The sequence below is a fragment of the Triplophysa dalaica genome, chromosome 6, assembly GCF_015846415.1.
Source record: "Triplophysa dalaica isolate WHDGS20190420 chromosome 6, ASM1584641v1, whole genome shotgun sequence".
Lineage (NCBI taxonomy): Eukaryota > Metazoa > Chordata > Actinopteri > Cypriniformes > Nemacheilidae > Triplophysa > Triplophysa dalaica.
In genome coordinates, this window is record NC_079547.1 from 15,147,614 (window position 1) to 15,174,982 (window position 27,369).

The 27,369-nt window shown below is 41.5% G+C and overlaps 1 protein-coding gene across 1 annotated transcript in view; it reads right to left on the bottom strand.

The window, feature by feature from the left end:
- The window catches only part of slc9a7 (solute carrier family 9 member 7), a 63,615-nt gene that overhangs the window by 22,077 nt on the left and 14,169 nt on the right, over positions 1-27,369 (bottom strand). Inside the window, exons 2-12 of the mRNA XM_056751584.1 lie at positions 24,445-24,647; positions 23,024-23,101; positions 17,386-17,462; positions 16,101-16,213; positions 15,897-16,002; positions 14,856-14,997; positions 14,534-14,639; positions 14,054-14,142; positions 6,638-6,751; positions 5,790-5,901; positions 5,268-5,421 (exon numbers count right to left, since the gene is read on the bottom strand). Coding sequence (XP_056607562.1) covers positions 5,268-5,421; positions 5,790-5,901; positions 6,638-6,751; positions 14,054-14,142; positions 14,534-14,639; positions 14,856-14,997; positions 15,897-16,002; positions 16,101-16,213; positions 17,386-17,462; positions 23,024-23,101; positions 24,445-24,647 — 1,294 coding nt within the window. The remainder of the gene's footprint in view (positions 1-5,267; positions 5,422-5,789; positions 5,902-6,637; positions 6,752-14,053; positions 14,143-14,533; positions 14,640-14,855; positions 14,998-15,896; positions 16,003-16,100; positions 16,214-17,385; positions 17,463-23,023; positions 23,102-24,444; positions 24,648-27,369) is intronic.

Sequence of the window (27,369 nt, forward strand, 5' to 3'; positions counted from 1 at the left end):
GGTGACCTGGTCAGGTTAAAAAAAAAAGCAACGAAATCCTTGTTTCTTCCAGCTAACACAAGCATCTTTTTCATTTCCTCTTTCATTTTCTCCCAATGAGATATCGTTTTTTTTTAATTGTACATTGATTACACTGCAGTCGCCCGAAACAAATAGAAAAGAAAAGATCGTCCTGTGTGTGTGTGTGTGTATAGTATTGGAGAATAGCCCTCACTCAACATGAAAAATGTAGTAGAATCCAGCCCAGGGGTCATCTCTAGTGCATGTGCAGAAATGGAAACCCTTTCCAGTGTTGGAGAGAATTACATCCATCAAATTTTGTTAAGCAAGGCTAAAGGTGGAATCCCAAAAACCTCAGAAAACACAGCTGCCTGAAATATTCTGTTCAGGAATGAAGAAATACTTTGAAAGATCATTGTAACCAAAAATAAACAAACTCAAAACCTCTTTGACCTCTAACCTGACTAAAAATGATTTGATTCTCAGCACAGCTGTTCTTGAGAGTGCCTTTGACTCAGGTGGGAGAAACAGTGAAAGAGACACGGCACATTTTAACTACCTAACTATCTTACTACCTAAACCATTCAAATGAACCATGATACGACCTCAACCATTCAAATGAATCATGATACTACTTCAAAACAACTTCCTGCTGTGCTATTGTAACAAGGGCAGAGGAACAGGAAATTATTAATAGCTGCTATATTTTCCTATTGCATGAGCTCTCGCTTTTCAGCTTTGCATGCATTTGTGATTGCATTATTGTCTTTTATGAGAGAGCTCATGTGCCATAAGACAATAACAAAAACTAAATAACAAAATAAAAAACAACAAATGTTTCATTACCTTACTTTCCTCATTTAATGTACAAAGTCAATATGTGTATGTTATCTTGTAAAAAAAACATTGAAATGTTCCGCACGCACCTGCAGATGACTCGCAAATGAATGTGTTTCCAAACATTTTTACTTACTGAATGTTTGAACATAGAAATGAATTAACACCTTGTCTCTTTATATACTTAATTCGTTACTTATACTGAACTTTGCGCCGCATGATACAAAAAATAAGCGTGCGTGTGTGGAGGACGGAGAAAGAATGTGCAGAAAAGAAAGTGAAATGGACTTTTGACTGTTTAAATGGTGAGATGCTTTATTGCATTCCTCATTTACATGCGGTAAATACAGCAACTTCATCGGTAATGAACGTGCTGTATTCCCTTTGGTAAAAAATAAATTCATTATTATAAAGTAGTTTTAAAAATGGTTTTGAGGTGAGATCTGGTCTTGTTACATGATGTTTAAGGAAAATGTCCATCAATTTGACTATTTGTGGCTTGTGTTTTGAATACATGTTGCCCTGCATTTTAAACATTTTGCCTATAAACATTTATTTTGCATTTTGTTTTTTATTATTAAGGTATATCCTGTTCTTAACAAATTCAATGTTTGAGTGTTTTTTGGTGCATCAATGTTGCGGTGCACTTTGCGCTATACCCTTGTTAACCACCTAGTGTCGTCCCCACATACAAGGCAAGACGTGAAAATTCTGATTCGACTATGTAAATCCTTAGTCGAGGACACCCCTAATTTGGTTATAATCTAACAATTTATTTAATATTCTATTGAATATTAATAAAATTTAATTTAAATTACTCAACAGTTATTGATTCTTTGCGGAGGTCTAGCACAAGTTCTGAATACAATATGTGGAATCATAAATGTGTAATGGAAATAAATTTCATCTGGGAATCGCATGTACAGCATCAATATTAATAGAAAGAATGTTACGGGTAGCAAACAAAATGCTTGGCCTGTCACCATGGGTGATGTGGGCGGGCAGCATGTGGTTTCTAATGTGGTCCAAGTGGGTTTTAGCATGTTTCTGTGTGGTTGCTATTCTGTTCGTGGTGGATTCATATGAATTTGATTGGTGGTTGCTAAGGTACTCTGACCATTAGGCAATGACTTACATTTACATTAACATTTAGGCAGACGCTTTTATCCAAAGCGACTTACATTGCTTTATCCTATACATTTTTTTACATAGGTATTTGCAATCCCCTGGGATCGAACCCACAACCCTGTGTGTTAACGCAATGCTCTTACCACTGAGCTACAGGAAAGCTTGATAACCATTCAAACAAAACATCCAAGTCTCAGATCTTCCCTCTGTAATATTCCAGTCCTTACATTACCTACTAAAGCTACATTTAACCCAACTTGAGGTAAACAAACCAACAAATCAGAATAAAGATCCATATAAAACAAAACAAGTGAATGTAAGAAGGCTATATACTGCTGGTCTGGAGATGTGATTCATTTACCTCAATACAGTGTTCTAAGACTCGCATTCATCCAACACTACCATTCTCCTGTTCCTCTAGCTAAAGGTACAAGAAGTTAATGATTTGTTTACATGCCTGCATCTGCAGGCATGTGCAAATATAACAGCCTGTGGACCGCATAGCCCATCTTCGCATCTAAACAACACAACTAACTCATTTTGTTTACTTTAAAACCCACTGGTGGCATACACAACACAAACATTCCCAGATGTGCACGAACGAATGTCTGAAATGTTTAAACAAACCTTTAAAATTTTTAAAAAGCAGCAAAAATACAGATTTCTAATAACAGTTTTAGAATTTGCATGAATTTAATGAACACAAAATGAGTCACCTTCCAGGTGATACGTTTTTGTATGTAGTGTATATGTTTTTTAATGGCTTACACCAATATTAAGAAAGCAGTCTGGTCGATTGGTTGATAAGAGACAGAAATAACGTAAATTAAATTAAATTAATAATTTAGCAGAGTCATTTAGCAAAATTAGTCATTTAGCCACGTAATCGTCCAGGTGAGAAGTTTTTTTATGTAGTGGTCAACCGACATGTGTTTTAATGGGAGATAGCGATATTAAGAAAGCACTGTGGCCGATTGGCTAATAAGAGGTCAATACAACATAAATGTATATGACAGACATACAGAAAATTGGTGTAACTAAATCAATTTTTTTGCATATTACGAGGCAGTTATGACAATAAAAAAAAATCAGACTGTAAAAATGTATCTACAGATACTGTTAATTAAAAAATATCGCCCAATATATCCTCCACAGTGATAAATATCGGTCTATCATTATTTGTATGTTTTGCAGACATTTCAGAGATTTTGGGAATAAATAAAAATAGATGCGCACACAAATTTTTAATAATATGGAGACCAAAAATGTTTTTTCATGTGATTGTGGTTGCTAGGCTTTCGCTGGAAATGCAAAGCGCTTTGTGCATTGTGATTATGAACCGTGATGTTTTCATACTCAAACACTTGGGCATCTTTAGTACGAGTGTTATTTAGCAGAGGAAGTCTCAAGACAATTACAATTATAAGTGCTGTCTATTCTTACTCGTGAGCGCTCTTAATGCTAATCAGGCAACATAAAACCGGCGCATTAGCTCTCCATCATGCACAGCCATTTAGTTCATGTTTGAAAACAATTTAAAGGCGTATTGACCCAATTTGAACTAAACAAAACAGACTAATATACATTAATGCTATTGACGTTGCGGAGGATAGTTTTTGGTCTTAGTTAACTGTACCATGGTCAGTGAACAGCATCTGTAACTCTCAGCAGTTTTGCAGATTATAAATTGAGTTTCTCAATCTCTGCAGCAGCTGTCATCAATAATCCTCTTTATTCTAATAAACTCGCAGCTTTTATTAATGGCCTGGTCAGCCCGGCCAGCTCCTGCTGAGAGACGTTCTGACAAACACCAGCGCACAGCCAGATAAACAACTCAAGCTCTTCTCCCATCTGAATTGTGTCTACGAGGGGCAGGAATCTGGAAGCAAATCTCGGTGGGAAACCAGATGAAATCGCAGTACGAAATCATCTTCGAATCTGTTTGTTACACCCTGCATGCCGCACCCCAAAACTTATGAGAGGTCTTTCAAGAGTGATCATGCATGACCTAATTTAAAACAATCAGCACGCTGAGCTTTTCTGCCACCTGCTGGACTGTGTTTTTACAATTTCTTCACATTGAAATAAAAGTACCATTTTGGGCTGTATGTTTCCGTAAATACCTTAACATCCGAAAGAACCTTTTTGTGTCGCATTAGGTTCTTTGTAGTGATTTTTTTCTTCTTCAGACAATAAGAAGAAAGAAATGGTTCTTTGAGGAACCATAAATGGTTCTTCTATTGCATTGATGTAAAGAACCTGCGAACCAGAGAGCGTTTTGAGCACTGCTTATGCGCGCCGGATGTCTTTACTAGTGTTTACCGACTTCTTAAGGTAAAGCGCATAGATAAAATGTTCCCGGTATAGCCCCACGATAGCGCGGTTTTGTTTTTCCGACTCAGTTCGTCTTTCTATTGGTCTATCTGTTCAGCGACCGGCAGAAAACACAAGCACATTCAACCGACCGAACAAAGCGGCATTTCCAAAACTCTGCCACTGTTTCAGACTGCCTGGGCATATGAAAATGGATGTAGTTTGTCTGTAAATATTTGCATAGTTTTTGCTGCAAAATTCACAAAAAAATACATTGAAGTAATATTTCATAAGCAGAAAATATGTAAATGAGAACGTCTTTTGGGGGTTTGTTGTATAAAAAATTCAGCACTGTATGTAACAGTTATGACAACAAACGCAAGTACGACTAGATGACGCCAAGAATATGATGATTAGCATTTGAAGTGTTGATTTGCAAAAAATAATTTGTAAACATGATGTTCAAAAACAATGTTTTTATTGTGAATTCAAATTAATATCAATAAAACTGCAGTCGAGTTCTTTTGATTGGGTGATAATATAAAATACAGCTAACTAACACAATAATAACATGATTTTTTTTTTAACAGAATCTGTATTTCCAAATAAACTCTTCATGTAGATTTGATTTGCTTTTTTAACTTATTTAAAGTTGTTTTAAATGTTTTTTAATAAAATAATAATTGTACCGGACCTTTGACGTTCACAAGAATTCAGATTCGGACCTATAAATATATACTTTGAGAACCCCCGGAGTAGAGTATTCTCATTTGCTAGACTTAACCTAGCTTTGATTAATAGTGACTGCTAAAATGACTATGTAAATACATCTAAATGTTCCTGGGGAGCTACTAGCACAAATGAAAAAAAACTTTTCTTCGACATCTTAACCCAACTTCCTTTTTTAAACCTGCATGTGCCAGGCTCAAATCTTCAATCAATCATTGGTTTTGCAAGATCAAGGCAACATCAAAACACATAACTCTGACCTTATATGCAGCCAGGAAAGCATCGGTGTGGTGCCTCCACCAAACACCCACACTGTGAAGAAGACGATGAGCAGGGTCGTGGTGAACATCATCTGCCGGGCATATGTGGCTGTGTCACGGATCGCTAGCGCGAACGCCATCGCCCCTCTGAGGCCTTTAGAACAAACACGCACACATGTGGTCGGTAATCACAACAGTGTTTACATGCTAACAGAGAAGAAGCATCACATTTGCCAATTTGTGTGAAGAGCGCTGCACTCTGTTAGCCTTTAATCTGAGCGGATCTTCAGGGAGCCGCTCACATCAAGAGCCCTTATTAGATACGTTCTGATTTTGATGCCTCGTTTCAAATCTATTTTAGCTTTCGATATGGTTCAGCAGGTTTCAGAAATCTACTGAGAGTTCACATCAGACTGAAACTAAAGGACATGTTACAAATCTGATTCCCTAAAGTTTCGATAAACCTTTTATGTTATTATCATACTGTTTTTATGTCATGCAAGAAAGTAAAGGTAATCTTACCTGCAAACATCATCATGTGTTGAAAGTTTCCACGGATTTTGTGCCTTCGGCCTAGGTTTATCAGGAAGGACAGGGGGTAGATGTTTAATGCCCGGCCTATAAAGATGGCTAGCTGGAAGTCAAATTGTGGTCAAGGGAGAATTTTCTATTTTGATGGAAACAGTACATCACTTTGTCGCTTTGTATCGCTAGTCTCTCGCTACGAGGTCGCTAGAAGACGATCATTTGAGCTTTGGTTGCTCCTGTAACAGTTAAAAACAAACCTGAAGAGAGACGGATGCTCCGCGGCTTTCCTACTATTGGTAGTCATTCTCAAAAATCGCTCATCATTCTTAACTTTGTCATGGGGCCAGACACGCCCACTTTTTGTCGCGAACAGCCACTGTCATTCGTCTCGCCAGATATGAGTAAGCTACCATTGAAATATTGAGATGAAATCGCTCTGTCACTTGCGGTGTGAATGGGGCGTCCCAAAATTGGTCATGAGATTAGAAATACAAATCAAAGAGTGAAAAACGTGCTCCAGTCACAACCATATATACTTCAAGCAGGTGATAAAAGTCATTTTCGCAAGCTAGCTTCAGCCCTTTAACTTTTTTTGCACAAGTACATTATCGATAACGATAAACTGAGATTTTCACTGCATTGCTGCTTCAGCAGAAAGACTGTTGATCTGTGCTCATTACGGTCTCAGATGTGCATGTTGGTGGTAGACAAGAGAAAGCCAGTACTTCTCTGATACAAAGAGATCTAAAAACATTTCAAAAGCCTCATCTAATATACATTAGCAGATGCTCGTGTGAGAGACAACGTCTGAAATATTCATTTCAAATGAACGGTGAGGATACAAATGCTCCGACTATGAAAATAGGACTGAAGACGTGATTCTGAAAGGTGAAGAGTGCCAGGCCCATGTAGGAGAAGATGAAGTTCTCCGCCAGGAAGTGCAGGACCTCAAACAACTGCAACGGCAAACAAACATGTGATCTGCATTTGTTTACATTTTCAAAGAAACTTCTGAAGTTTTATCCTCTCTGGCCTTTACCACACAGGAGCTAAAGAAATATATGAGTGATGTAAAGGTCGATATTTTCATTTCGAGTAACTCAATATCTTCTCGCTTTGATAACGGGGTCTGACCCCCTGGAGAGAGAGAGCTGGTGCCACAGAGGTGTCATAATTACTGCACCCACCTTACTGCTCTCCCTCGCGTTTCACTGATCTGACGACACCACGGGGGTGCTGGGAGTTCATTTAACACTATACCTCCACTGGTGGGTCTCTGCATCAAAGCGTCTTTTGAAGTAGATGTGTCCAGTCTCTCTCTAAAAAAAAAAACCTTTCCTCTTCTTCTTCTTACCTTTACATTAAAAAAAATATATATAACTTAGCGCTGTATACTGTGTTATGAGACCAATCCTCTTTTTTTGATTGCACTTATGCTTTTTGTTGTCCTTATGCTTTCCCAATTGCTTCCATTGCTTCCCCCACCTGTAAGTCGCTTTGGATAGTTCACTTTAATGTAGTTAACAAGATTTTTTTGATACACTGTAAGAAAACTAAGTGTGCAAACTGTAAAAATAACTACAACATATATACAGTACGATACAACTGAACCATGGTATTTGCACAATATTCAAAAAAAACATTTCCATATACAAAATCATTGTTCCATCACATACAGTTCCCTTTCTGTCGGTCTCTCGACGTTGTGTCGAGAACGACAGATGGGGTTCGCCCTTGAGAACCAATCAACTCTGACTACTATAGAAAAGGCCAATGAAATTTGGCGAATGCAATTTGCATGCCGGGCTCCGCCCCCGGAAATCCGGTATAAAAGGAGGCCGGCGTGCAGCATTCACTTACCTTTTGTTCTTCAGAGCCATCGCTCATGAGTACAACTCAGGATTCAATCCTCTACAACTACACGCTGGTGCTACGACGTGTTACAGCGGATCGTCCCTTCCTGCAGCGACCTTCCCCTGGGCGTCTCGGCGGTTCCGGAGGTGTTAGAGATTTTTTCTAAAAGTCCTTTTCAGGACTGACTGAGCATTCTCCAGCGCGGCATGTCCCGCTGTTCTCTTGGGTGCGGCACCCTCATCGAGGAGGGGGATGGACACGATCGCTGCATTAGGTGTCTGGGCGTCCAGCACACTGAAGCAGCGTTCGTTGACACATCTGCCTGCACTGCGGGCAGATTGTCATTCAGAAGTTGCGGTCACGGGTGGCTGTCTTCCTACGGGAACCAGCCACCATTTCGTCTGCTACCCGGGCTGTGACATCTGTGGCTACGGCCCCGATGACCACCCACGTTAGCAGCGTTAGTGATACGGGGAACTCTGCGAACGTAAACCCGCCAGCCAAGTGCTCACGGGCCGATCGCACCCCGATTCGCTCTTCTGAACGTTCCCCAACCGGCGGTGGCATACCGTCCGGATCCTCACGCACACACTCGGAAACGATGTGTGACGTAGATGAGATGTCGCTCGCAGCATCGGAGGGAGACTGGCATCCGACTCTGCCGAATCCAAACTCCACCCCCAGCGGTCGAGTTCAGGAGGAAGCAGAAGTGATGTCATCCGTGCTAACCCGGGGATGCGTGGTTCCCGAGGTCGGTGCGCGGTGCAAACCGCGCCCACCCCGGGTGCCATGTTTTTCCCGGAGGTGCATGAGGAGCTGTGTAAAACTTGGAACGCTCCACTCACGGACCGTTCCAGTGAAACCAGCTCCGGCTCCCTTACTTCCCTCGATGGTGAGGCAGCCAAGGACTGCGTCGAGATCCCCCGGGTGGAACGTCCGCCTGCGGTGCACCTGTGCCGCGGACGGCTACCACCTGGGGGGGGATCGACCACTCCTACCGTCCAAAGCACGTAAGACTTCGGCATCACTGGTGTCGAAAGCTTGCGATGTTGCGGGCCAGGCTGCCTCCTCTCTCTATGCCTTGGCCATCCTGCAGGTCCGCCAGGCCAGGGCGTTGAGAGGGCTCCACGAGGGTAAGGCCGACCCGGGTATAATGCAGGATCTCCGTGCCACCGCTGACAGCGCTCTACGGGCGACTAAGGCGGCGGCACGGGCCCTGGGTCGGACGATGTCCACGGTAGTGGTCCAGGAGAGACACCCCCGGCTATACCTTGTGCAGAAGAGTGACAGCAAGGAAGTCCGCTTTCTTGATGCACTCATCTCGCAGGGTGGGTTGTTGGTAACACCGTCGAGGACTGCGCTCAGCAGTTTTTTGACGGCGAAGCAGACAGTGGCAATTAACCACATTTTTTTCACGCCGCGACTCGGCCGCCTACAGGCCTCCGAGATCTCACGTGACGTCTGCTTCCCTGCAACCCAGGACCCTTTCGACATCGGCTCCGGTTCCTGTGCCCCCACAGGCGGCACCCCGGAAGCAGAGGTCGAGGGGGAAACCTCCACCCCGTCAGCAACCTCCTCGCGAGAAGGGACACTGACGGGAAGACCCCAGGGAGAACAACATCGGGCCCGAACCTTCACAGCCACGGCTCTGATCGGTCGGTACGGGACGACTCCTGCCTCGTCACCAAAGCCGGGCCCTTGTTAGGGCTTGGCGCCCACTTACTCACTGAGTTTTCTGTTCTCCCCGGGTTTACTTGCAGCCGATCGCACACTCCACTGGACTGTGCTCGGCGAACCGACCTCACACCCTGGCGAGGCGTGAGGTCGTACACATACGACAGCCGTCACCACTCTCAAACCGACAGTGCGTGCCGTTGTCCCGCCAGGCAGGTAAGCAGGCGGAGCAAAAACCTTCCCTCCGGGGACTCCCCGCGACATGGTTAGCTCCGCCAGCCGACGAACCACCCCCCGTGGGAATGATGAAGCAGACCGTCCCCTTGGTCACCCTGTCACAGTCCCTGGGAGCTCGAGAGCTGCCCACACTGTCTCGCTGGCTAATGAGGGCGGTCCGTCTTGGTTACTCGATCCAGTTCGCCAGAGACTCACCCAAGTTTCGGGGCATCATCTCTCCCTCTGTCAGAGGCAGGGACGCCTCCGTACTTCGGGTAGAGGTCACCACCCTTCTGGCAAAACAGGCATCGAGTTCGTCCCTCAAAACCAAGATGTTCAGTGGGTCACCACCCGCACTTCATCGTTCCCAAGAAAGACGGCGGGTTGCCCCCAAAGGCTGCGTACCCTGAACAGAGCACCTTCACAAGCTGCCATTCAGGGTGCTCACACAGAGGCGCGTCCTGACATCTATGAGGTGTCAGGATTGGTTCGTGGCAATCGACCTGAAGGACGCTTACTTTCATGTCTCGATCCTCCTCGACACCGGCCGTTCCCACGGTTCGCGTGCGAGAGGCGGGCATATCAGTACAGAGTCCTCCCTTTCGGTCTGTCCCTGACCGCCCTTTCTCCCTGAGAGGAGGAAGGCGAGCGGGTACTAAACTATCTCAGCGACTGGCCTATCTTGGCACACTCGCGAGATCTGTTATGTACACAAAGGGACCTGGTGCTCCGGCACCTAGGTCGATTGGGACTCCAGGTCAACCAAGAGAGGGGCAAGCTCTCCCCAGTGCAGAGCATCCTCTTTCTCGGTATGGAACTCAGCTCTGTCACCATGTCGGCACACCTGTCCGCAGTTGTGCCCAACCAGTGTTGAACTGTCTGAAATGAACATTTTAGGCAGACAGCGGTCCCCCTGAAACAATTCAGAGGCTCCTGGGACACATGGCGTCCTCGCGGGTTAATACCCCTCGAGTTGATGCACATGACACCGCTCCAACACTGGTTTCAGAGTCGAGTTCCGAGGAGAGCGTGGCACACCGGCAGCAGGCGCATGGTGATGCCGCCCTGCTGCCGACGCACCATAACCCCTAGTCTTTATGACTTTTTCGACGGACTCAGGTCCCTTTGAGCAGGTTATGAGGCAGGTCGTGGTGACGACTGAAGTCTCCCTGCAGGGGTGCGGTGTAGTGTGCAACGGGCACGCAGGTGGGGTCTTGGACGAACCCCCGCCTGCGCTGGCATATCAATTGCCAAGAGTTGTGGGCTATGCTACTTGCACTGAGCAGGCTACGGCCTCTCGTGCGAGACATGCACGTGCTGTTCCGAGGACAGCACTATAGCTGTAGCGAATACAGATCGTCAGGGTGGCGTTCGCACACAGCAGCTAAACACAACTTGCTCGACGCCTCCTCCGGTGGAGTCAACAGGTGACTCGTTCCCTGCAGGCCACACACCCCGGGCAAACTGAACTAGACAGCCGACGTGCTTTCTCGCCAGTTTATGCCTCGTGGAGAGTGGCGACTCCACCCCCGTGCAGTCCAGCTCATTTGGAGGCTGTTCGGGTAGGCCCAGGTAAAACCTGTTCACCTCCCGTAACACCACCATTTGCCCGCTTGATAGTCCCTGCCCTCGGCACGGATATCCTTGCGCACAGCTGGCCGCGGGATGGGCGGAAGCACACCTTCCCCCCCCCAGGAGCCTTCTTGTACAGACTCTGTGCAAGGTCAGGGAGCAGGAGCACCAAGTGTTATTGGTTACACCACACCGGTCTAACCGCACTTGGCCTCAGAGCCGATGCTCTGGACAGCGACTCCCCCTGAACCATTCCCCTGACAGAGGACCTGCTCTCTCAGGGGAAGGACACGTTCTGGCATCCCAGATCAGACCTCTGGAACACCCATGTCTGGTCTCTAGACGGGACGAGAAGATCCTAAGATGGCTACTCCCCCTATACGGCTGAGACCATCACCCAGGCTAGGGCCCCATCTACTAGGCGGTTACACGCCTCTAGACGGTGCCTCTTCTCGTCCTGGTGTCTTTCTCAACGAGAAAGACCCACTGAGGTGCTTGATCAGGATTGTGTTCCCCTCCTCACGAGACTGGAGACTAACATCTCCCTTCCACACTGAAAGTGTATGTAGTCGCTATTGCCACTCATCACGACTCAGTCGGTGGAAAGTTTCTAGGGCAACACGACCTGGTCACCAGGTTCCTAAGCAGCGAGAGGGCGGAATCCGCCTCATCTCCGCTCCATACCCTCTTGGGACCCTAAGTGGTCCTGGGGAGCCTCAGGGCCCCCCAAAGAGCCCCTCGGAGGTTCCGATCTTCCTCATAGAGTAAGACGGCCCTCCTGACGGCGCTCACTTCCTTCAAGAGGGTAGGGGACCACCGAGCATCCTCCGTGTCCCTGGATTGCCTTAAACTCGGCCCTGGAAACTCTCACGTTATCTTGAGACCCAGGCCCGGATGCGTGCCCAAGAAGTTCCCATTACTCCCTCCGGGGCCAAGTGGTGAACTTGCAGGCGCTCCCCATGGGGGAGGAAGACCCAACCCGATTAGTGTTGTGTCCAGTACGTACTGGACCGCACGCAGAGCTCTGAAGCTCTGACCAGCTCCGTGTCTGTTGGAGGACAGCAGAAGGGGAAGGCTGTCTCCAAACAGAGGCTGGCGCACTGGGTCGTGGACGCCGTTACGACGGCATCCCGATCTCAGAATCTCCCATGCCCATTGGCAGTGAGGGCTCACTCCACACGGAGTTTAGCCACCTCCTGGACACTGGCAGAAGCGCCTCTCTAGCAGACATCTGTAGAGCTGCGGGTTGGGCTATGCCCAAACACCTTCGCAAGGGTTAACAACCTTCGCGTAAACCCGGTGTCAGCCCACGTCCTGCGTGGCGACATGTAGGACTGGCATCCGGGGGGGCGTATGCCTGCGAAAGCACCTTTCCACCCTCTAACAGGTTGGGTCAGTGTGCTATTTACCTTTGCTTCTTACCCGAACACATCGCTAAGAAACTGGTACCTCACCAGCCTCCCTTCTTACCCAGACACTGGTTAAGAATAGGCATTCCATCCATCACCAAACAAGCACCCCCTGGGGGCTGGCTGGGCAGAGCAGCCTTCCCCCTTAGGCCGGGATACCATGTGAGCTATCACAGATAGCTCTAACCGGACCTAGTGCTACCGGACGTCTGTAACACCCCCTCCGTGGGCTGTTCCGTCTGATGTATCCTCATGAGAATGGTTCCCACTCCTGGTAACCCATGAGCTTCCCCAGGTGGGCCTCCACCTCGCGGTTAACTACTCAGTCCGCACGTTCCATGCGTTCTCCTCCAAGGACGAGACCATACCTATATCCACCATATTCCTCCCCACGGGTAGGAGGTGGCCTCTGTAGCGCTTCTCTGATTAAGAGTCGCGCTTACCCGGTGTAAACTGATCTGGACGGCCTCTCGCCTATAGAGAGCTAAGGCCCCGTCCGTGAAAGTTACCGGTCAGGGCTGTACCCATCTTTCTCCAAGAAAGCTCTGGAACCCCCCGACCACCACACTGGAAGGTTACAGTCTCACGAAAGCTTCGAGATGACACGCCCAGGCTTGTTACCGTCGCTTCGCTAGAGATTGTGACGCGATACAGCGTTGTGGCGTTTTCCATAGGCAACCCCATCTGTCGTTCTCGACACAACGTCGAGAGACCGACAGAAAGGGAACGTCTTGGTTACGTATGTAACCTCAGTTCCCTGATGGAGGGAACGAGACGTTGTGTCCCTTATGCCACGAACACGTATCGTATTCTGCTGCAGTTTGAGAGGTCTCAGGCTCTTCAGAACAAAGGTAAGTGAATGCTGCACGCCGGCCTCCTTTTATACCGGATTTCCGGGGGCGGAGCCCGGCATGCAAATTGCATTCGCCAAATTTCATTGGCCTTTTCTATAGTAGTCAGAGTTGATTGGTTCTCAAGGGCGAACCCCATCTGTCGTTCTCGACACAACGTCTCGTTCCCTCCATCAGGGAACTGAGGTTACATACGTAACCAAGACGTTTGCATGTACACTCACTTCCTACTCTATACAGTACAATACAAGTACAAAACTCTTTAAAAAAAAAGGGATGTAAAAATACCAGATTTTCACTAAATGGTGCAGAAAACAATTTGCGATATTACCACAAAATCTATTGGTAATTTGATTTTATTATTATTTGTTTTAATTATTTATCTAATTTTGTTTATTTTGTGTTATATTTTCCTTTTGGTCCATGGACCAGACTCAAAATATGTGTTTATGATGGCTAAAAAAAGAGCCCGTGTAACCATTGCGGCTCTTTAGACATATGTTTAAATGGGGTTTGATCTACTACATTGTACTTGACTACACAATATCGACATTAATGGATTTTAATATCAAAACCGGTACATTGTGTCAGCTCTTACTTATGCTTTTACAATTGCTGATAGTAACAGCATATGTACACACACATATTGTATATTTCCTGTAACAGTGAGAAAAGCTTGTACCTGTTTGGTGCGTTTGGTGGATTCTTCGGAAAGATTGTTGTAAGTATAGTGTGCCTGTGTGATTCCACAAAACATCACGGCCACAACACCTGAAATAATGAAGAGAAACAGAATCAATGCATTGTGTGCAGAAAAGCCTGCAGGTTCAATACAGGATTGCACTTTTAAATAACAAGCGATTAAGCTATCAATCAATGCAAAGCACTCAGGATCTTTAGACTGATTCCCATGTGGTTGAATGATTCCACGATTCCCTTGTTGTTTTAGATTCACTTTTAATAGTCATGCAGTAAAACTACAATATGAACTGTATTGTGTGCACTAGTAATAACTTTATGGACTCATAACTTTCTCCCCAGTCTTGAAATCTCATTTATGGATACACAGCTGCTAAAAAGGATGTTCGATTTTTTATGTCAACTGAGAAGAAAAATAAATCCAGATATTGATGTTTTCGCTATCCTAAATAATAACACTCGCCTGTAAATCCACAAGCTTCAGCCAGGAGAAAAGTACTCCAGGACATGAGGAAGAACAGAGCCGTCTCCAGCAGAGGAAAACAGTGTAGCTTGGTGAATTTTGTCACGTGAATAGAGTTAAGAAATTAAACCAAATCAAAATCCAAACAAATGTAAACCAGAATGTCTAAACATATACATGCATATTAAATTCGACTAGCACTTTTGAAAGAAATCAAACGGCTGTTAAGGAGATAGTGTAAACAGTGTTAATTTCGCAAATGAGTAAAAACATCACAATACATTAAAGATAAAATAAATAGTTCAATATTTGGATGGGATATGAGGGCAGTGACCACTCCAGTAACAGCTCCCATAGCAAAAGAGCCACTGAAGATGCCCAGAAAGATCCCCACTGATTTGAAGAAAGCCGAGGCATCAAACGTGTGTGTGTTGGCTCCTGTAGGCTGATACGCCACAATCGACCTGCGATCAAACACAAAACATACAATAACCAAAAGTGTCTTCTAGGATCAAGGAGTCAAATGTAAAAGCAACAAATTTTACAGAATGCTTTGTTATTTTTTACACTTTTTCCACATATAATGTAAAAAAACATTTTAATAACTTATAAATACAGACAAAAAAACAGAAAATTACAGAAAAAGACCACAAATGTTTTAAAAGAACGGGGGAAACATGTCATTTACAAAAGAAAAAAATCTATCGCCACAGTTTTTTTAAAAGTGTATGGTATAAGAATTCAGTGTTTCCTGCCACAACAGTTATGTATATATATTATTCTAAATATAATATATAGTTTGAATTTGAAAAGTCTATAACATCCCTGTCTGAAAAAATCTGGTCAGATTCAGGTGTAAATTTTCACTGTCTCTGATTATTGACTGGTTATTTGTGATTGTGAAAAATAAACATTTATGCAATTTAATAAATCAAATATTTTATCAAATTTAATTTAAAAAAATTTTTTAATAATATATATATCAAATGTATAAAAAAACTGAAAAACTTAAGACTGCGTTAATACATTTAAAGAAGAATGCACATTGAATGAATGTTACATTGAACACTGTACATACTTGTGCAGTGACATTCTGACTACATATCAGACACATAAAAGCATGTGGTCATTTTGTCCAAAAGGGGGAGTCAGAGTTCCATTAGACGGGTCTGAATCACAAAGTCCTGCAGAACCTTTAGCTTCTACTTTCCAACAGCAAGGTGAGAAATTTGCTCAACACACACACACACACACACACAGCTGGGAAACCCCACCAACTGCTGTGGAAAATACTGTGATACTGTGGATTTCACTGAAAATTCCAGCAACAGAAGTGGAACGAGAAAGTGAAACGGAGACTTACGACGAGAGGACGATGGAGACCGCATCGTTCATGACACTCTCTCCAAACAGCAGTGCATAGAGATCACCGTCGGCATTAAGCTCATTAAAGATTGCAAGCACAGTGACTAAAATCGTACACACAAAACAAAGACAAAAAAATAATCAGTTAACATCCAAAGTGTTACCAGAGTTTTTGGATTTAGCAGTCAGAATGATAATGTACCTGGATCTGTGGCAGATATGACGGCACCGAAGAAGAGGCAGTCTGTGTAGTAAAACTTGTCAGTAAGTTGACCCAAAACCTGCATCAGTTTCACCACACCATACATGAGGTTTCTAAAATAGAAAACAGAAAAGTTTCGGTTACGGTCACAAAACCTAGACTATGTCTTTCCATACCTAAAACTTTTTTTTTAACAGTGTGCAATGCACTCAACTCCAAAAACTATTTCCCATTCAGCATGAACATTTTACTGAACACGACTACACAGACCTGCGTGTATTGTGTGTGTAACGTGTGTACATACACTGCATTAATCTGAGGACTAAACAAATCGATTTAAGGCCAGATCTGTTGAACTTGTACATATTAGATGAAATTAACATTATCCAAAACTATTTTAACCTACTGCTTCAATAAATACGTATTTTTTTGATGGGAGTAGGTGTCATGTTAACCCACAGACCAAATTATAAACCACTACCTGGGCGTGCTTTAATACATTTTTCACCAGTCTGCATAACCGGTCATATGGTTCGTTTTATAGGATTGTTACAAAGTTATCAATACATTTTCCCCAAAACACACCAAACTGTCAAATTGTATTTAAGATATGTTGTGTTTTATTACACAGTTTTGATGGCTATCATGTTATTATACAATGTGGAAGATATAGTTCAAAATGAGTGTACCCATACTTTGTACATGTAGTTTACACTGAGTCCATTTTACAATGAGAAGCCTTTTCCTTCATTCATCATCTTAACTGGCAGAAAATGAAAAGAATCCGACGATCACAGGAAAACATGCCTTAACCTGCTCTCATATTATGCAACTAGACAAGTAACTTTGAAGGTTTGACAAGTAACATGCAAAAGGTTTAAATCAATATGTATATACAATCATTGAATACATACAGCAGCGGAAAAAAATAGACCATTTGAAATTTATTTTCAGTTTTTCTGAATTTGCCATTAATAGGTATGTGTTTAGGTAACTTATCATTTTTGTTTTAATTCTGTGAACTTCTAACAGATTTTAACATTTTCAAACAAAAATATAGTTTCTATTTGCCTTTATTTGCAGGTCTAAATAACAGCAAATAAATGAGGAATGGTTTCCGCGGCTGTTTAAAAAGCTGCATGCATGGTATACATTTATTGTTTTATTACATTTTTTTTATGCAGTTACAGAGGTTACAATGTAGTTTAAGATACAGCATTTACACAGCAGTCACAAGTTAACTTAACTACCCCACTGTGGTAATGTAGAAACTATGTGGACTTACCCAATGACAAAACAGGAAATGGCAGTGCCCAAAAAAGCATAAGTTATGATGGATCCAAGGTTTCTAAAGAAATGTCTCTGGAGGAACAAGGAAGAGCATGTTACTATCCAACATAATCTCTCTTGTCAGATGTATAAAGCTGTAATGTACTTACATGCATACGCTTTAAAAAGTGCTAGGTTGTTTTTAACCCACAGAACACTTAGCTGCTGGTTTGTTTCCTCTCATGGTTGGGTAAAGGCAACCCAGCAACTGAGTTGAAAATAACCCAGCATCTTGTTCTGTCCAATATTTACCCAGAATGGGTCAAAACAACCCAGCACGTTTTAGTGTGTATGCCTATAGCAGCACTATTGTGTAGTATAGAAAACAAAAAATACAAAATATATTGTTATGAAAAAAATAATAACAGAAGCAGGACTATTAAAGAAACCAGATCAGAATGCTGGCACAATATGAGGCACCGATATGTACATTTTGGCAAATAACAATAACAGATGATTCTCTAACATTGCAAGACGATAACCGATATATGGCCGATATAAATTATTAATAAAAAATGGCCAGGGTTACACCCCTAATGTTTACTACAAATGCCATGGGATCTTTAATGACCACAGGGACTCAGGGCCTCAGTTTAACGTCTCATCCGAAAGACGGCCTAAATTTTATTGTCGATAATTTATAGTGCATCCTTAGCACAATGTACAATAATATATTTTGCACTACAGCACAGAAATCTTAATTTAGAATGTTAGGAACCTAGACACTTTTATTGATACTTAGCCTTGCAAATATGCTTGTTTGTCTATCTGGAGTGTGTTTGTAGGTCAAAGCACATCGATTTCCCTGTGTTGCTCAAAAGCTCAGTGACTACTGGATCATTTGATGTTTAGGCCTCTCCTTCACAGTTTCTTATAGTGCAGCACTTGAATGTAAACTCCCACCCTGCTGTTTGCTTGCTCTGCGCTTTATGTGACCATGCAGCAAGTAAAGTAGGAACTGAAACTGTGACGCATGTTCCTCATGCCAATGAAATAACGTTATCACATCAACTCATCAACAACTGAGAACTCAATAACAGTACATTAAATGCATTAAAGGGATAGTTCATCCAAAAATGAACATTCTGTCATCATTTACTCTCTCTCTTGTCATTATAAACCTGTATGGCTTTCTTTCTTCTGCAGAACACAAAAGATGTTTTGAAGAAAGTTGGTAACTGAACCGCGGCGGCACCCATTCAGCTCAATTGTATGGACACAAAACCAATGCAAGTGAATGGGGGCCAGTTAACAATATTCTTTAAAACATCTTCTTTTGTCTTCTGCGGAAGAAAGAGCAAATGATGAAAAAGTGTTTAGTTGCAGTCAGTAGACGCGCCAGAACTACAGTGACCACAATGTTGCCTAGTAACGTTAAATCAAAATCTGGTTTTCAAAAAAGGAAAGAAAGAAAAGAGAGAGAGAGAGAGAGAGAGAGAGAGAGAGAGAGAGGGAGAGAGAGGAAAATCAAAGGAAAGGGTGTTGAACTCTAACCCAGTTTTTCACCAAGAAAGGTGAAAAGAAAGAAAGGCCTATAGTCCAGTGGTTCTCAACTCTGGCCCGCGAGATCCATGTTCCTGCCAGGTTAAGCACCAACTCTGATAAAACACCTGAAGAGGCTAATCAGCCAATCCCAAACTCCCATGATTGAACCAGGCTCAGCCGGGAGGGCCACATCCCCTCTGATGTGTCGTAGCTGCACTCAAACTGCTGACATGTGATTTAAGTTTTAGCATTTAATACCAAATATTGTAACTTCAGCATTAATAGTCCGTCTTTGCTCTTGGTTGGGGGTGTATTGGTCTGAGCTGGGATGGTCCGATGGTCATATTTCTCTTGGCTAGTGGTGGAATTGCCTTAGATGGAGCTGGGATGGTACCAATCACCAGCAGTAAATATTGTGCTAGTACTGGTATTGATAAACAAGAAGCAAGACAGTTGCAAGATTTTAATTAGAGTTATGTAAAGCTTTTGATGGGACAGTTAGGTCCTAGCGATGTGGTGACAACAGCTTCACCGAGGGTGCCCAATTTTTTTTTGTCATGGGGCCCAAAATTCCTAGCACAACGTTCGCAACGCGGCGCACCACGACACCGTTTCAGTGGGGTCCCTTTTCACTGTGACCGGCCATTCAAACAAATGAGTCTTTGTATGCCGCGGCACTACTTTATCATAATTTTTCTTAATGCAATTAACGGAGGCATTTGGATGTTTGCGCATGAGCAGCAATGTGAAATATTTATTTTTCGTCGCAACGAGAGCACGCACTTCGTGGCTGAACAGCAGCACAAGTGTAGCAATTGCAAGTTCGCATTACACTATATTACATATACTCACGAACAAACATTTTCAAAAAACGATTGTGTTCCCCTCATATCTGGTCAATAGAAGCATATAATATGATGTGTTTTTTAAGTTTGACTTTGAACTGTTTCTCTATATTCTATGATGAGAAATAAGGGTCAGTAAGGAGGATTGACAGCGTGATGCGATCCTTTTCCTCGCACATATGTAATTTAAGCCTTTGTTTTATGATTAAAAAATATGATTTCAGTAAATCATGAAGCCATTGTGATGAAGTAAAACACAACAGACATCACATGCATGTTTTAATGGTACAATTGTTACTATTCAGCTCTTCTGATTTTTTTTTTCAACTGTTCAACTATTAAATTCTGGGTTGATGCTCCTAACACTTAAAGTTAATTTCGAGGCAAAAAAAGCTCAGAAAGACGCTCTCTGTTTATAATTGAAAAAGACTTCCATTACGCGGCCTAAGTTTCTCTTTCATTTCAGTAAAGTGAAAGTGTATTCTGAGCTCAGGTTCTCAGATGGGTGGTCACACTTATCAGAATATGCAACAATTGATTTATTAAAGGACCCGGTTTTTGGCTGTTTTAGAGCCTTTGATTGTGTTTTTAGGGTGTTTAGCAATGGATGTTCATGTTTCTAACTTAAAAAACGCTTTATATTTCAAGTCTATTGTTCATCGCTGTCCCTCTTCTAACGAAACGACTGGATTTCTTCCGGTATATATAATGTCCCTCCTTCTGAAACGCTCAGATTGGTAAAGCTGACCAGGTCTGTCGTGGTTGGTTCCCTGCTTAGAGTGCGTTTGTGAAGATGTCCCACACATACCATATCAGGGAGCTTCCTTCAGGCTGTTGTGATTGGTCGGTGCCCCTCTCAGTGCACGTGTATTCATAAACTCTAAACAACAGTAACAGTAACAATGGCGCCAACTTCACTTTATCAGGTAAAAACATTTGAATCGATCAAAGTGTAACAGAGGTCTGCTAGTGCATGTCCAAATGTCAATCTTTTGTAAGAGATTGCAATTTTTTTCCTACTTTGGAGAGGGAAATGACACCGGACCCAATGGCGTCAGACCAGTCATATTAATTAACACAAATAACAGAAGCGTTAGTTTTGCCTTTTTATGTTGGACCAGAGTTAGATAATAAAACAAGCAGATAGACCTGGAGACATTTGCAGAAGGACTTCAAAGGAAGTTTCATAGAAGTGTTTAAGAGGTATGCGCACACTCACACAATATCAGTGCATTACACACAACAGGTTTCACAGCCGATGTTAAAGTCATGGAAGCTGCTATTTGAACGTTGGTTATCTTAGAATATGTGTAGTGGAATTCTTATTACCAGCTGTAGGACTGTGTTGAAATTGAAAGTAGTTTAGCACGTAGCTCAGTCAAAAGCTTACGATTTATGATAACCAAACACTACTCCAGCGGTTAGTCCTCCTTTTCTCTAAGGAAGGCCTCATCGCTTTTTTGGCGTATTCCTGTGGGCGGAGGTTATTAGAAATACTCGGAATGGTGACATAGTGTACCCGGGAAGTAGAGCTCTGTAGTCCTTGAAAAGCGAATTCTGTTAAAGACAATATCTCGCTTGGCACTGAGCTTTGAGCTTTATCATTTTGCAGTTATTATTTATGTTTTAACAGCATCATTACACATTAACTAAAGGTTGAAAAATGGGAACGTGCTCTTCAAATAACAACTTATTTGTATTTGTTCTAATAAATTGGACTCTATTATTTTCTAAATGTATAATTATTATTATATGATAATGGAATTAAATAAATGATAAATAATTTGTCAGAATTTCATATTCTTGCCATCCCTGAGGCGGATCTGCAGCAGGACAACACAAATGCCGTTCTTAGTGTGAAAGAGAAGGGTTAGGGTACATCCAAAGAAGCAAATACTTCAGTCACTAGTTATGCTACAAAAGTCTAAAACATTACATGTTACCTTCTAACCCTATAACGCCACACATGTACACCAAACCTATTTCACAAATAAATAAAACCACGGCTTAATTCCTGTGGTCTCTCTTCCTGGCCCAAGAGACATGTTCATAACTCACAAAACCCACATAGGTGTGCACACTCTTCCTCCATTCTTTAAGTCTCATGATTTTTTTTTCCAATGTGTTACAAAGATAGGAAACAATGTAGCCTGTGTGTGTTTCTGTTTATCAGAAACAGACAGCTGGCAGAAACCGGTTCCTCTCATTTCCTCAGGGCCTCCCTGCTCAATCAGCATTATGTCAAACTTAACATTAAAGGGACAGTTCAACTTCATACATGTCGCACATACTACGAAAAAAAAATGGTCAGTGGTAGGAATAAATCTCATCGTGTAGATTTTTATTAAATTTTTGCAATTAAAACTTGTTTTCCAGCTGCATCGAGTCCATTGATCTAGAGCCCTATTCCCCGATGCGGGAAAACATGAAAGGAATCACAAAAGCGGATTTCTACTATTTAAAAATGTCCTCTGTTTGTTCTGCGTGTTTGAGTTGCACACTTTAACATGTTACGAGCGTGACACTCGTGAATTTGTCTGTATTTTCCTATACAAGGACATGAACACATGAACTTCATTAGTTGTTCTAAGTGTATTTTACGAGCATTTCACGTCTTCGATGTGACCCGCCAAAATAAAAGTCTGCATAATTTGAACCAGGATATCAAATGTAGTAAACACTATAGTATACTTTAATATTTACTGTAGTAAGTTTTAAATATATATAGTACACAATAATTTAACTGCAGTTTAATGTAGTAAATATTACAGTATATTTTTGGACAAATGTATATACTGCTGGTTAGTAAAGCATTGAAAATACAGAACTCAGAAACATTTAAAGGGAAAAAACGAATTTGTGGAAAACAAAAAATGTTGTGGCCTTTTTCAGTTGTTTAAAGTTAATGTCCTTTTCAGTTACCCGTCTATTCATGTGATGACCTGCACTTGTGTTTTTTTTTTAAGAAGATAACAGACACATACACGTGCTACCACCAGAGCTTATTTTTTTTATTTTGATAATGAAAAGGCTGTCAAGTTTGAAATCCTGGAATATTGGGTGTGCGTGTAAGGCGCCGGGGCAATCACTTGAGCTGTTACTTACAGTTTGTGAAGGCTGCACCTCACAAACTGAACCAAACTCAGCTTGGGTTGGCTCGATACCAAAATTTTGGCTTCGTTACAGTCCCAGAATCTATTATCGGTACCATAGGTGATTGATAACCAGCCCCAAAACAAAATTATTATAAGCCTTAATTCGTACCTTCTTGAGGCTGTATCCGCCGTGAAATATGATGGGAGGTAGCAGAATGTTAAAGAACACCTCTGGGTCAAAGGTCAACTGCAAGCAGAAAGTAAATAAATAAAACATGTTATTGGTGTTTTATTACTGTAGGTTTCATATAAATTATTCCATTGAGTAGTTAAACAAAAACTTAAATCATATTTTGTAAAAAAACATCCTTATTTACTCATCCTCAAGTCATTCACCAATTTTGTTTCATAGGGTTTTTGTTTGGGCTGTTTTTTAGTCAAAGTTCAAAGATAACATTGAATTAAAATAATTTGATATACCTTACCTGCAGGGGCCCCTTTCAGAAAGTAGGTTATATTAACCCTGAAATGAGGGAAACTCTGGGTTTTTCGTTTCAGAATGCGAGGTTTGTCAAACCTGAGAAAGCGGGGTAACTCAAGCCCGTTTCTACAAGAGAGGTCACTTATACTCAGAGTCAGTAACCATAGTAACTTACTCTGTGAACCTAACATGGTTGTGAGCAGGTTTTCTTTGGTAAACCCAGAGTTTATTTAGATCTCCTCCCCCTTTTTAAAGCGCAATTGGTGTACCTCATTAATTAATTCATTTAACACTTTGATTTCAGGAGAGCAATTTAGGACCCGAGTGGAATTTTGTGCATTTTTATTAAAACTGTATCATTTCTATTCAAAATGAATTAGATATATCGAAACATTTCTCACCCATGCTTACATCAATATCATCAGCTATCGTGGCGGTGTATTACATCAGAGCAGATTCTTTCCTTTATATTTTGTCACAAATTGTAGTTTTCTACGGAGGATGAGAAATTACTCAAAGTGTATAAATAAAGTGCATGAATAAAGAAATTAGTAAATGCAAACATAAATGCAAAAATGCATAGATAAAAGTAATACACAATCAATTTATATGTGTAGCCACTACAAATCTGCTCTGAGCAGGGATCGAACCCGCGATCTGTCTGACTTTGATACAAGAGTCTAACACCCTAACAACTGTCCTTTACACCATGAAGTGTCACACTTATCACTAGAGCACCGATGTGGCGTGAGAACATTTTTTTTTTTATCATTTACTGATTAATTTATTTGATTATTGGTACATCTGTATATTCATTTAAACTTCTTTTTATTAACTTAAACAAGTAATTTTAAGCACATTAGTAAATCAACTGTGTGCAGAGCGGAGTGGAAAGTGTTTCTCGCTATCAAGAGCTTTCTGCAACCATGTTGCTTATTTTGTGCCCTTACCATTTTGAATCATAATATGGGAGCTCCATTGATCATGGCTTTTCATCGTCGTGGTGGACGTGCTTAACTCAAGGTAAGATCCCCAGGTGTATCAAACGTCACTGTTTGTATACTTGTTTGTATACTTTTGTGTGCTTGTGTGTGTATGTGTGTGTTTACCTTGCGCAGCATATCATTCTGCTCCACATTATGGATCTCCCTGGAGTTGATCTCCCCCTTGAGTGCGTACTCGAAAAACTTTCCGCTAACGTTGAGGAGCAGCGTGCTGACAGGGCCCTGCTTCAGAGAGCAGCTTGGAGGAGTCTTGTTATGGTAGCTGGTAGAGGGGATGCCATACCGCAAAATAACACCCACCAACAGACCTACCCACAGACAGAGAGTAGATGATAAAGCAGTCGCATATACAGTACACAAACAAAAAACAAACATACTGATCACACAACTGTTAAAGGGACAGTTCACCCAAACATTTCTGTCATCCTTTCTTCATCCTCAGATTGTTCCTAACCTGTGTACATGTCTTTGTTCTGCTATACAAAAAGAAAGATATCTGGAAGAATAAGTAGTAACCAAACAGATCTCACCCCCATTTACAGCCAAGGAAAATAAATACTATGGGAGTGAATGAGGGATGAGATCTGTGTGACTACTACTTATTCCTACAATATCTTTCTTTGTATTTAGCAGAACAAAAAAAATGTATACAGGTTTGGAACAATCTGAGGGTGAGTTAATGACGACAGAATTTTAAGGGTGAACTATCACTTAATCCTTTTCGGGAGTCAAGAGAGAGAAATTGATATATCAGGCAGATACTAAAGACTAGGTCTGTACAAAAAAAAATGATACAGCAAACTATCAAAGTATTTATTTGACGATAGTGTATCGAGAGTCCAATCCCTGCTATCAATCAAATGTTTTTATTTCGTTTTAACATCACATACAGTACATACGGCCATTGGCTCAAGCGGGAGTAATTATATGGTTAAAATAGGAATTGTATTAACTGAAACTATAATAGTCTTCTATGTTTTCTATTGGTGGGGGTTGGGATGTTAAAAAATACCCAAGGTTGTCCACAGTAAGCTGTATTTTCAGCTCCATTTTCTTTAACTATTGCAATATATAGTAATATGTTTGTGTCAAAATATATTATAATATATTGTATCGTGACCTATCTATTGTGATGTATCCTATCGCAAGACCATTGCCAATACACAATACAATGTTTTATGTAAACGTGCTAGACGGACGGGTTTCAACTTTCGTGCGCGTCTCTTGCGTCTGCAATGCGTCTGCATAAGCACGAGTGTTTACGGCAGGTCACACTGCCAGCAGTGCTTTTGGAGCCTGCAGCGCACGGCTGATCAGCAGCTTAGGTGATTGTACCAAAAGTACAGTGTATCAATTGCAAGTTCACATTACGTTATTTTAAATACATTCACAGGCAAACCTCATTAAAAACAGATAATCTGTCTCTTACTTATGTGAAATGTACGCATAAAACATGATATGTTTATGTAGTGTTAACTGTTTCTCTGAAAGCTATGAGGGTTCAGTCAGTGGAGGAAGGAGGACTGACATTGTAATATGATCACCGCCTCTGCTAACACGGTAAAATATGGAAGTTTTATTTGTTTCATAAAGTACAAGTTGATTTTATAATATATATTGTTTTTAATAATATATTTTATAAAACATAATTATACACATTTCAGCATTGAGGATTTCTTTAAAAAAGTGTCTCGTTATCATAAACCCAGTCTCGTGTCTCATCTCGTCTTGTGTGATAAGTGTCTCGTCACACCCTATTAGGCCCTGAATACCTATCGTTTCATACAGTCAAGTGACCACGATAATATTTAGACAATTTTGCTAATGGGATAACATGATATCAATATTATTGTTCTATCCCTATTTAAGGTATTTTTACTAGAAAACAATACAAAAATGCTTGGTAAGAATGGCATTTTTTTGCAGTGCAAGACTCGCAAGTGTCATTAAGTGTCGTTTACTTTCACACTTAAATGTGAAGAGACAACCAAGTCAAATATCTGTTGGTGGATTTCCCTAAAGACTGAAAACAATGTGGCACTTTGTGCGGTTTAACCGATCAATGTCTGGCTTAACCAATGATGCTTTAGAGAGGGTCTTCTCATTTCCCTAAATACTGAAAGATGAGTGTAGGATATAAGGAGCGATAAAATGTGTTATTCTGAAAAAAAAACATCCTATAGCTTAAAACAATGTAGAGCATTGCGTTAGCAATGTTAATGTAAGTTTAAAACATTTGGGCAATTTTATGATTTTTACCAAATTGATAAAACAGATGTCTACATTTAGTAATTTAAATTCCCATGTGAGATCTCAAAGCTTTTAAGGTAAGTGGCTTTTTCAGGATTGTCACATCCATAGAAGTACTTATCCCTTATGGACGAAAAAATTGAATATAGCCACCACTTGTGTTCAATACAGGGCCATCCCTTTTCAATTTGTGTTTGTTGGTAATTGGTTTGTATAATTTAATTCACAGAAATCCTACAAAGTAGCCAAATCTTTTTCTCAAAAACAGTGTATCTTTTTAAAATAGAAAACTAGTTCATAGCATAAACTGATATTTTTATGATGTTTAGACTCAAATAAAAACAGATGGTTTAGTACATTGGTAACAAATACATTCCTGCTTTTGTTTGTGTCACCTCCAAAACGCAAAATGTCACTACCATAATGTTGGAAGAGCCCATTTGCAACTTGCGCATTTACCCTGTAAATCTCAGATTTATTTCTGTGATGCCAAAGAGAAAACACAACGCTGCTGTGTAATCTGTTGGAGGGCATTTCCATAACATTACCAGGTGTAGACAAGAGCACAGAGTATGGGCTAAAGATAAAAAAACAAGAACAAAGGTGAAAACCACCTTTTCATACAACCTCATTTTAAAAGTACCTAAAACATACAGTGTCACAACAACAGAAGCTCCCTTTATAAAGGTTCAATTTGAGAGAAAAACTGTGCGTTTCAATGAGAGTACACACGTTAAACATTAAAATAATAATGACTGTTATCAAACAAGTTTCCCGAAT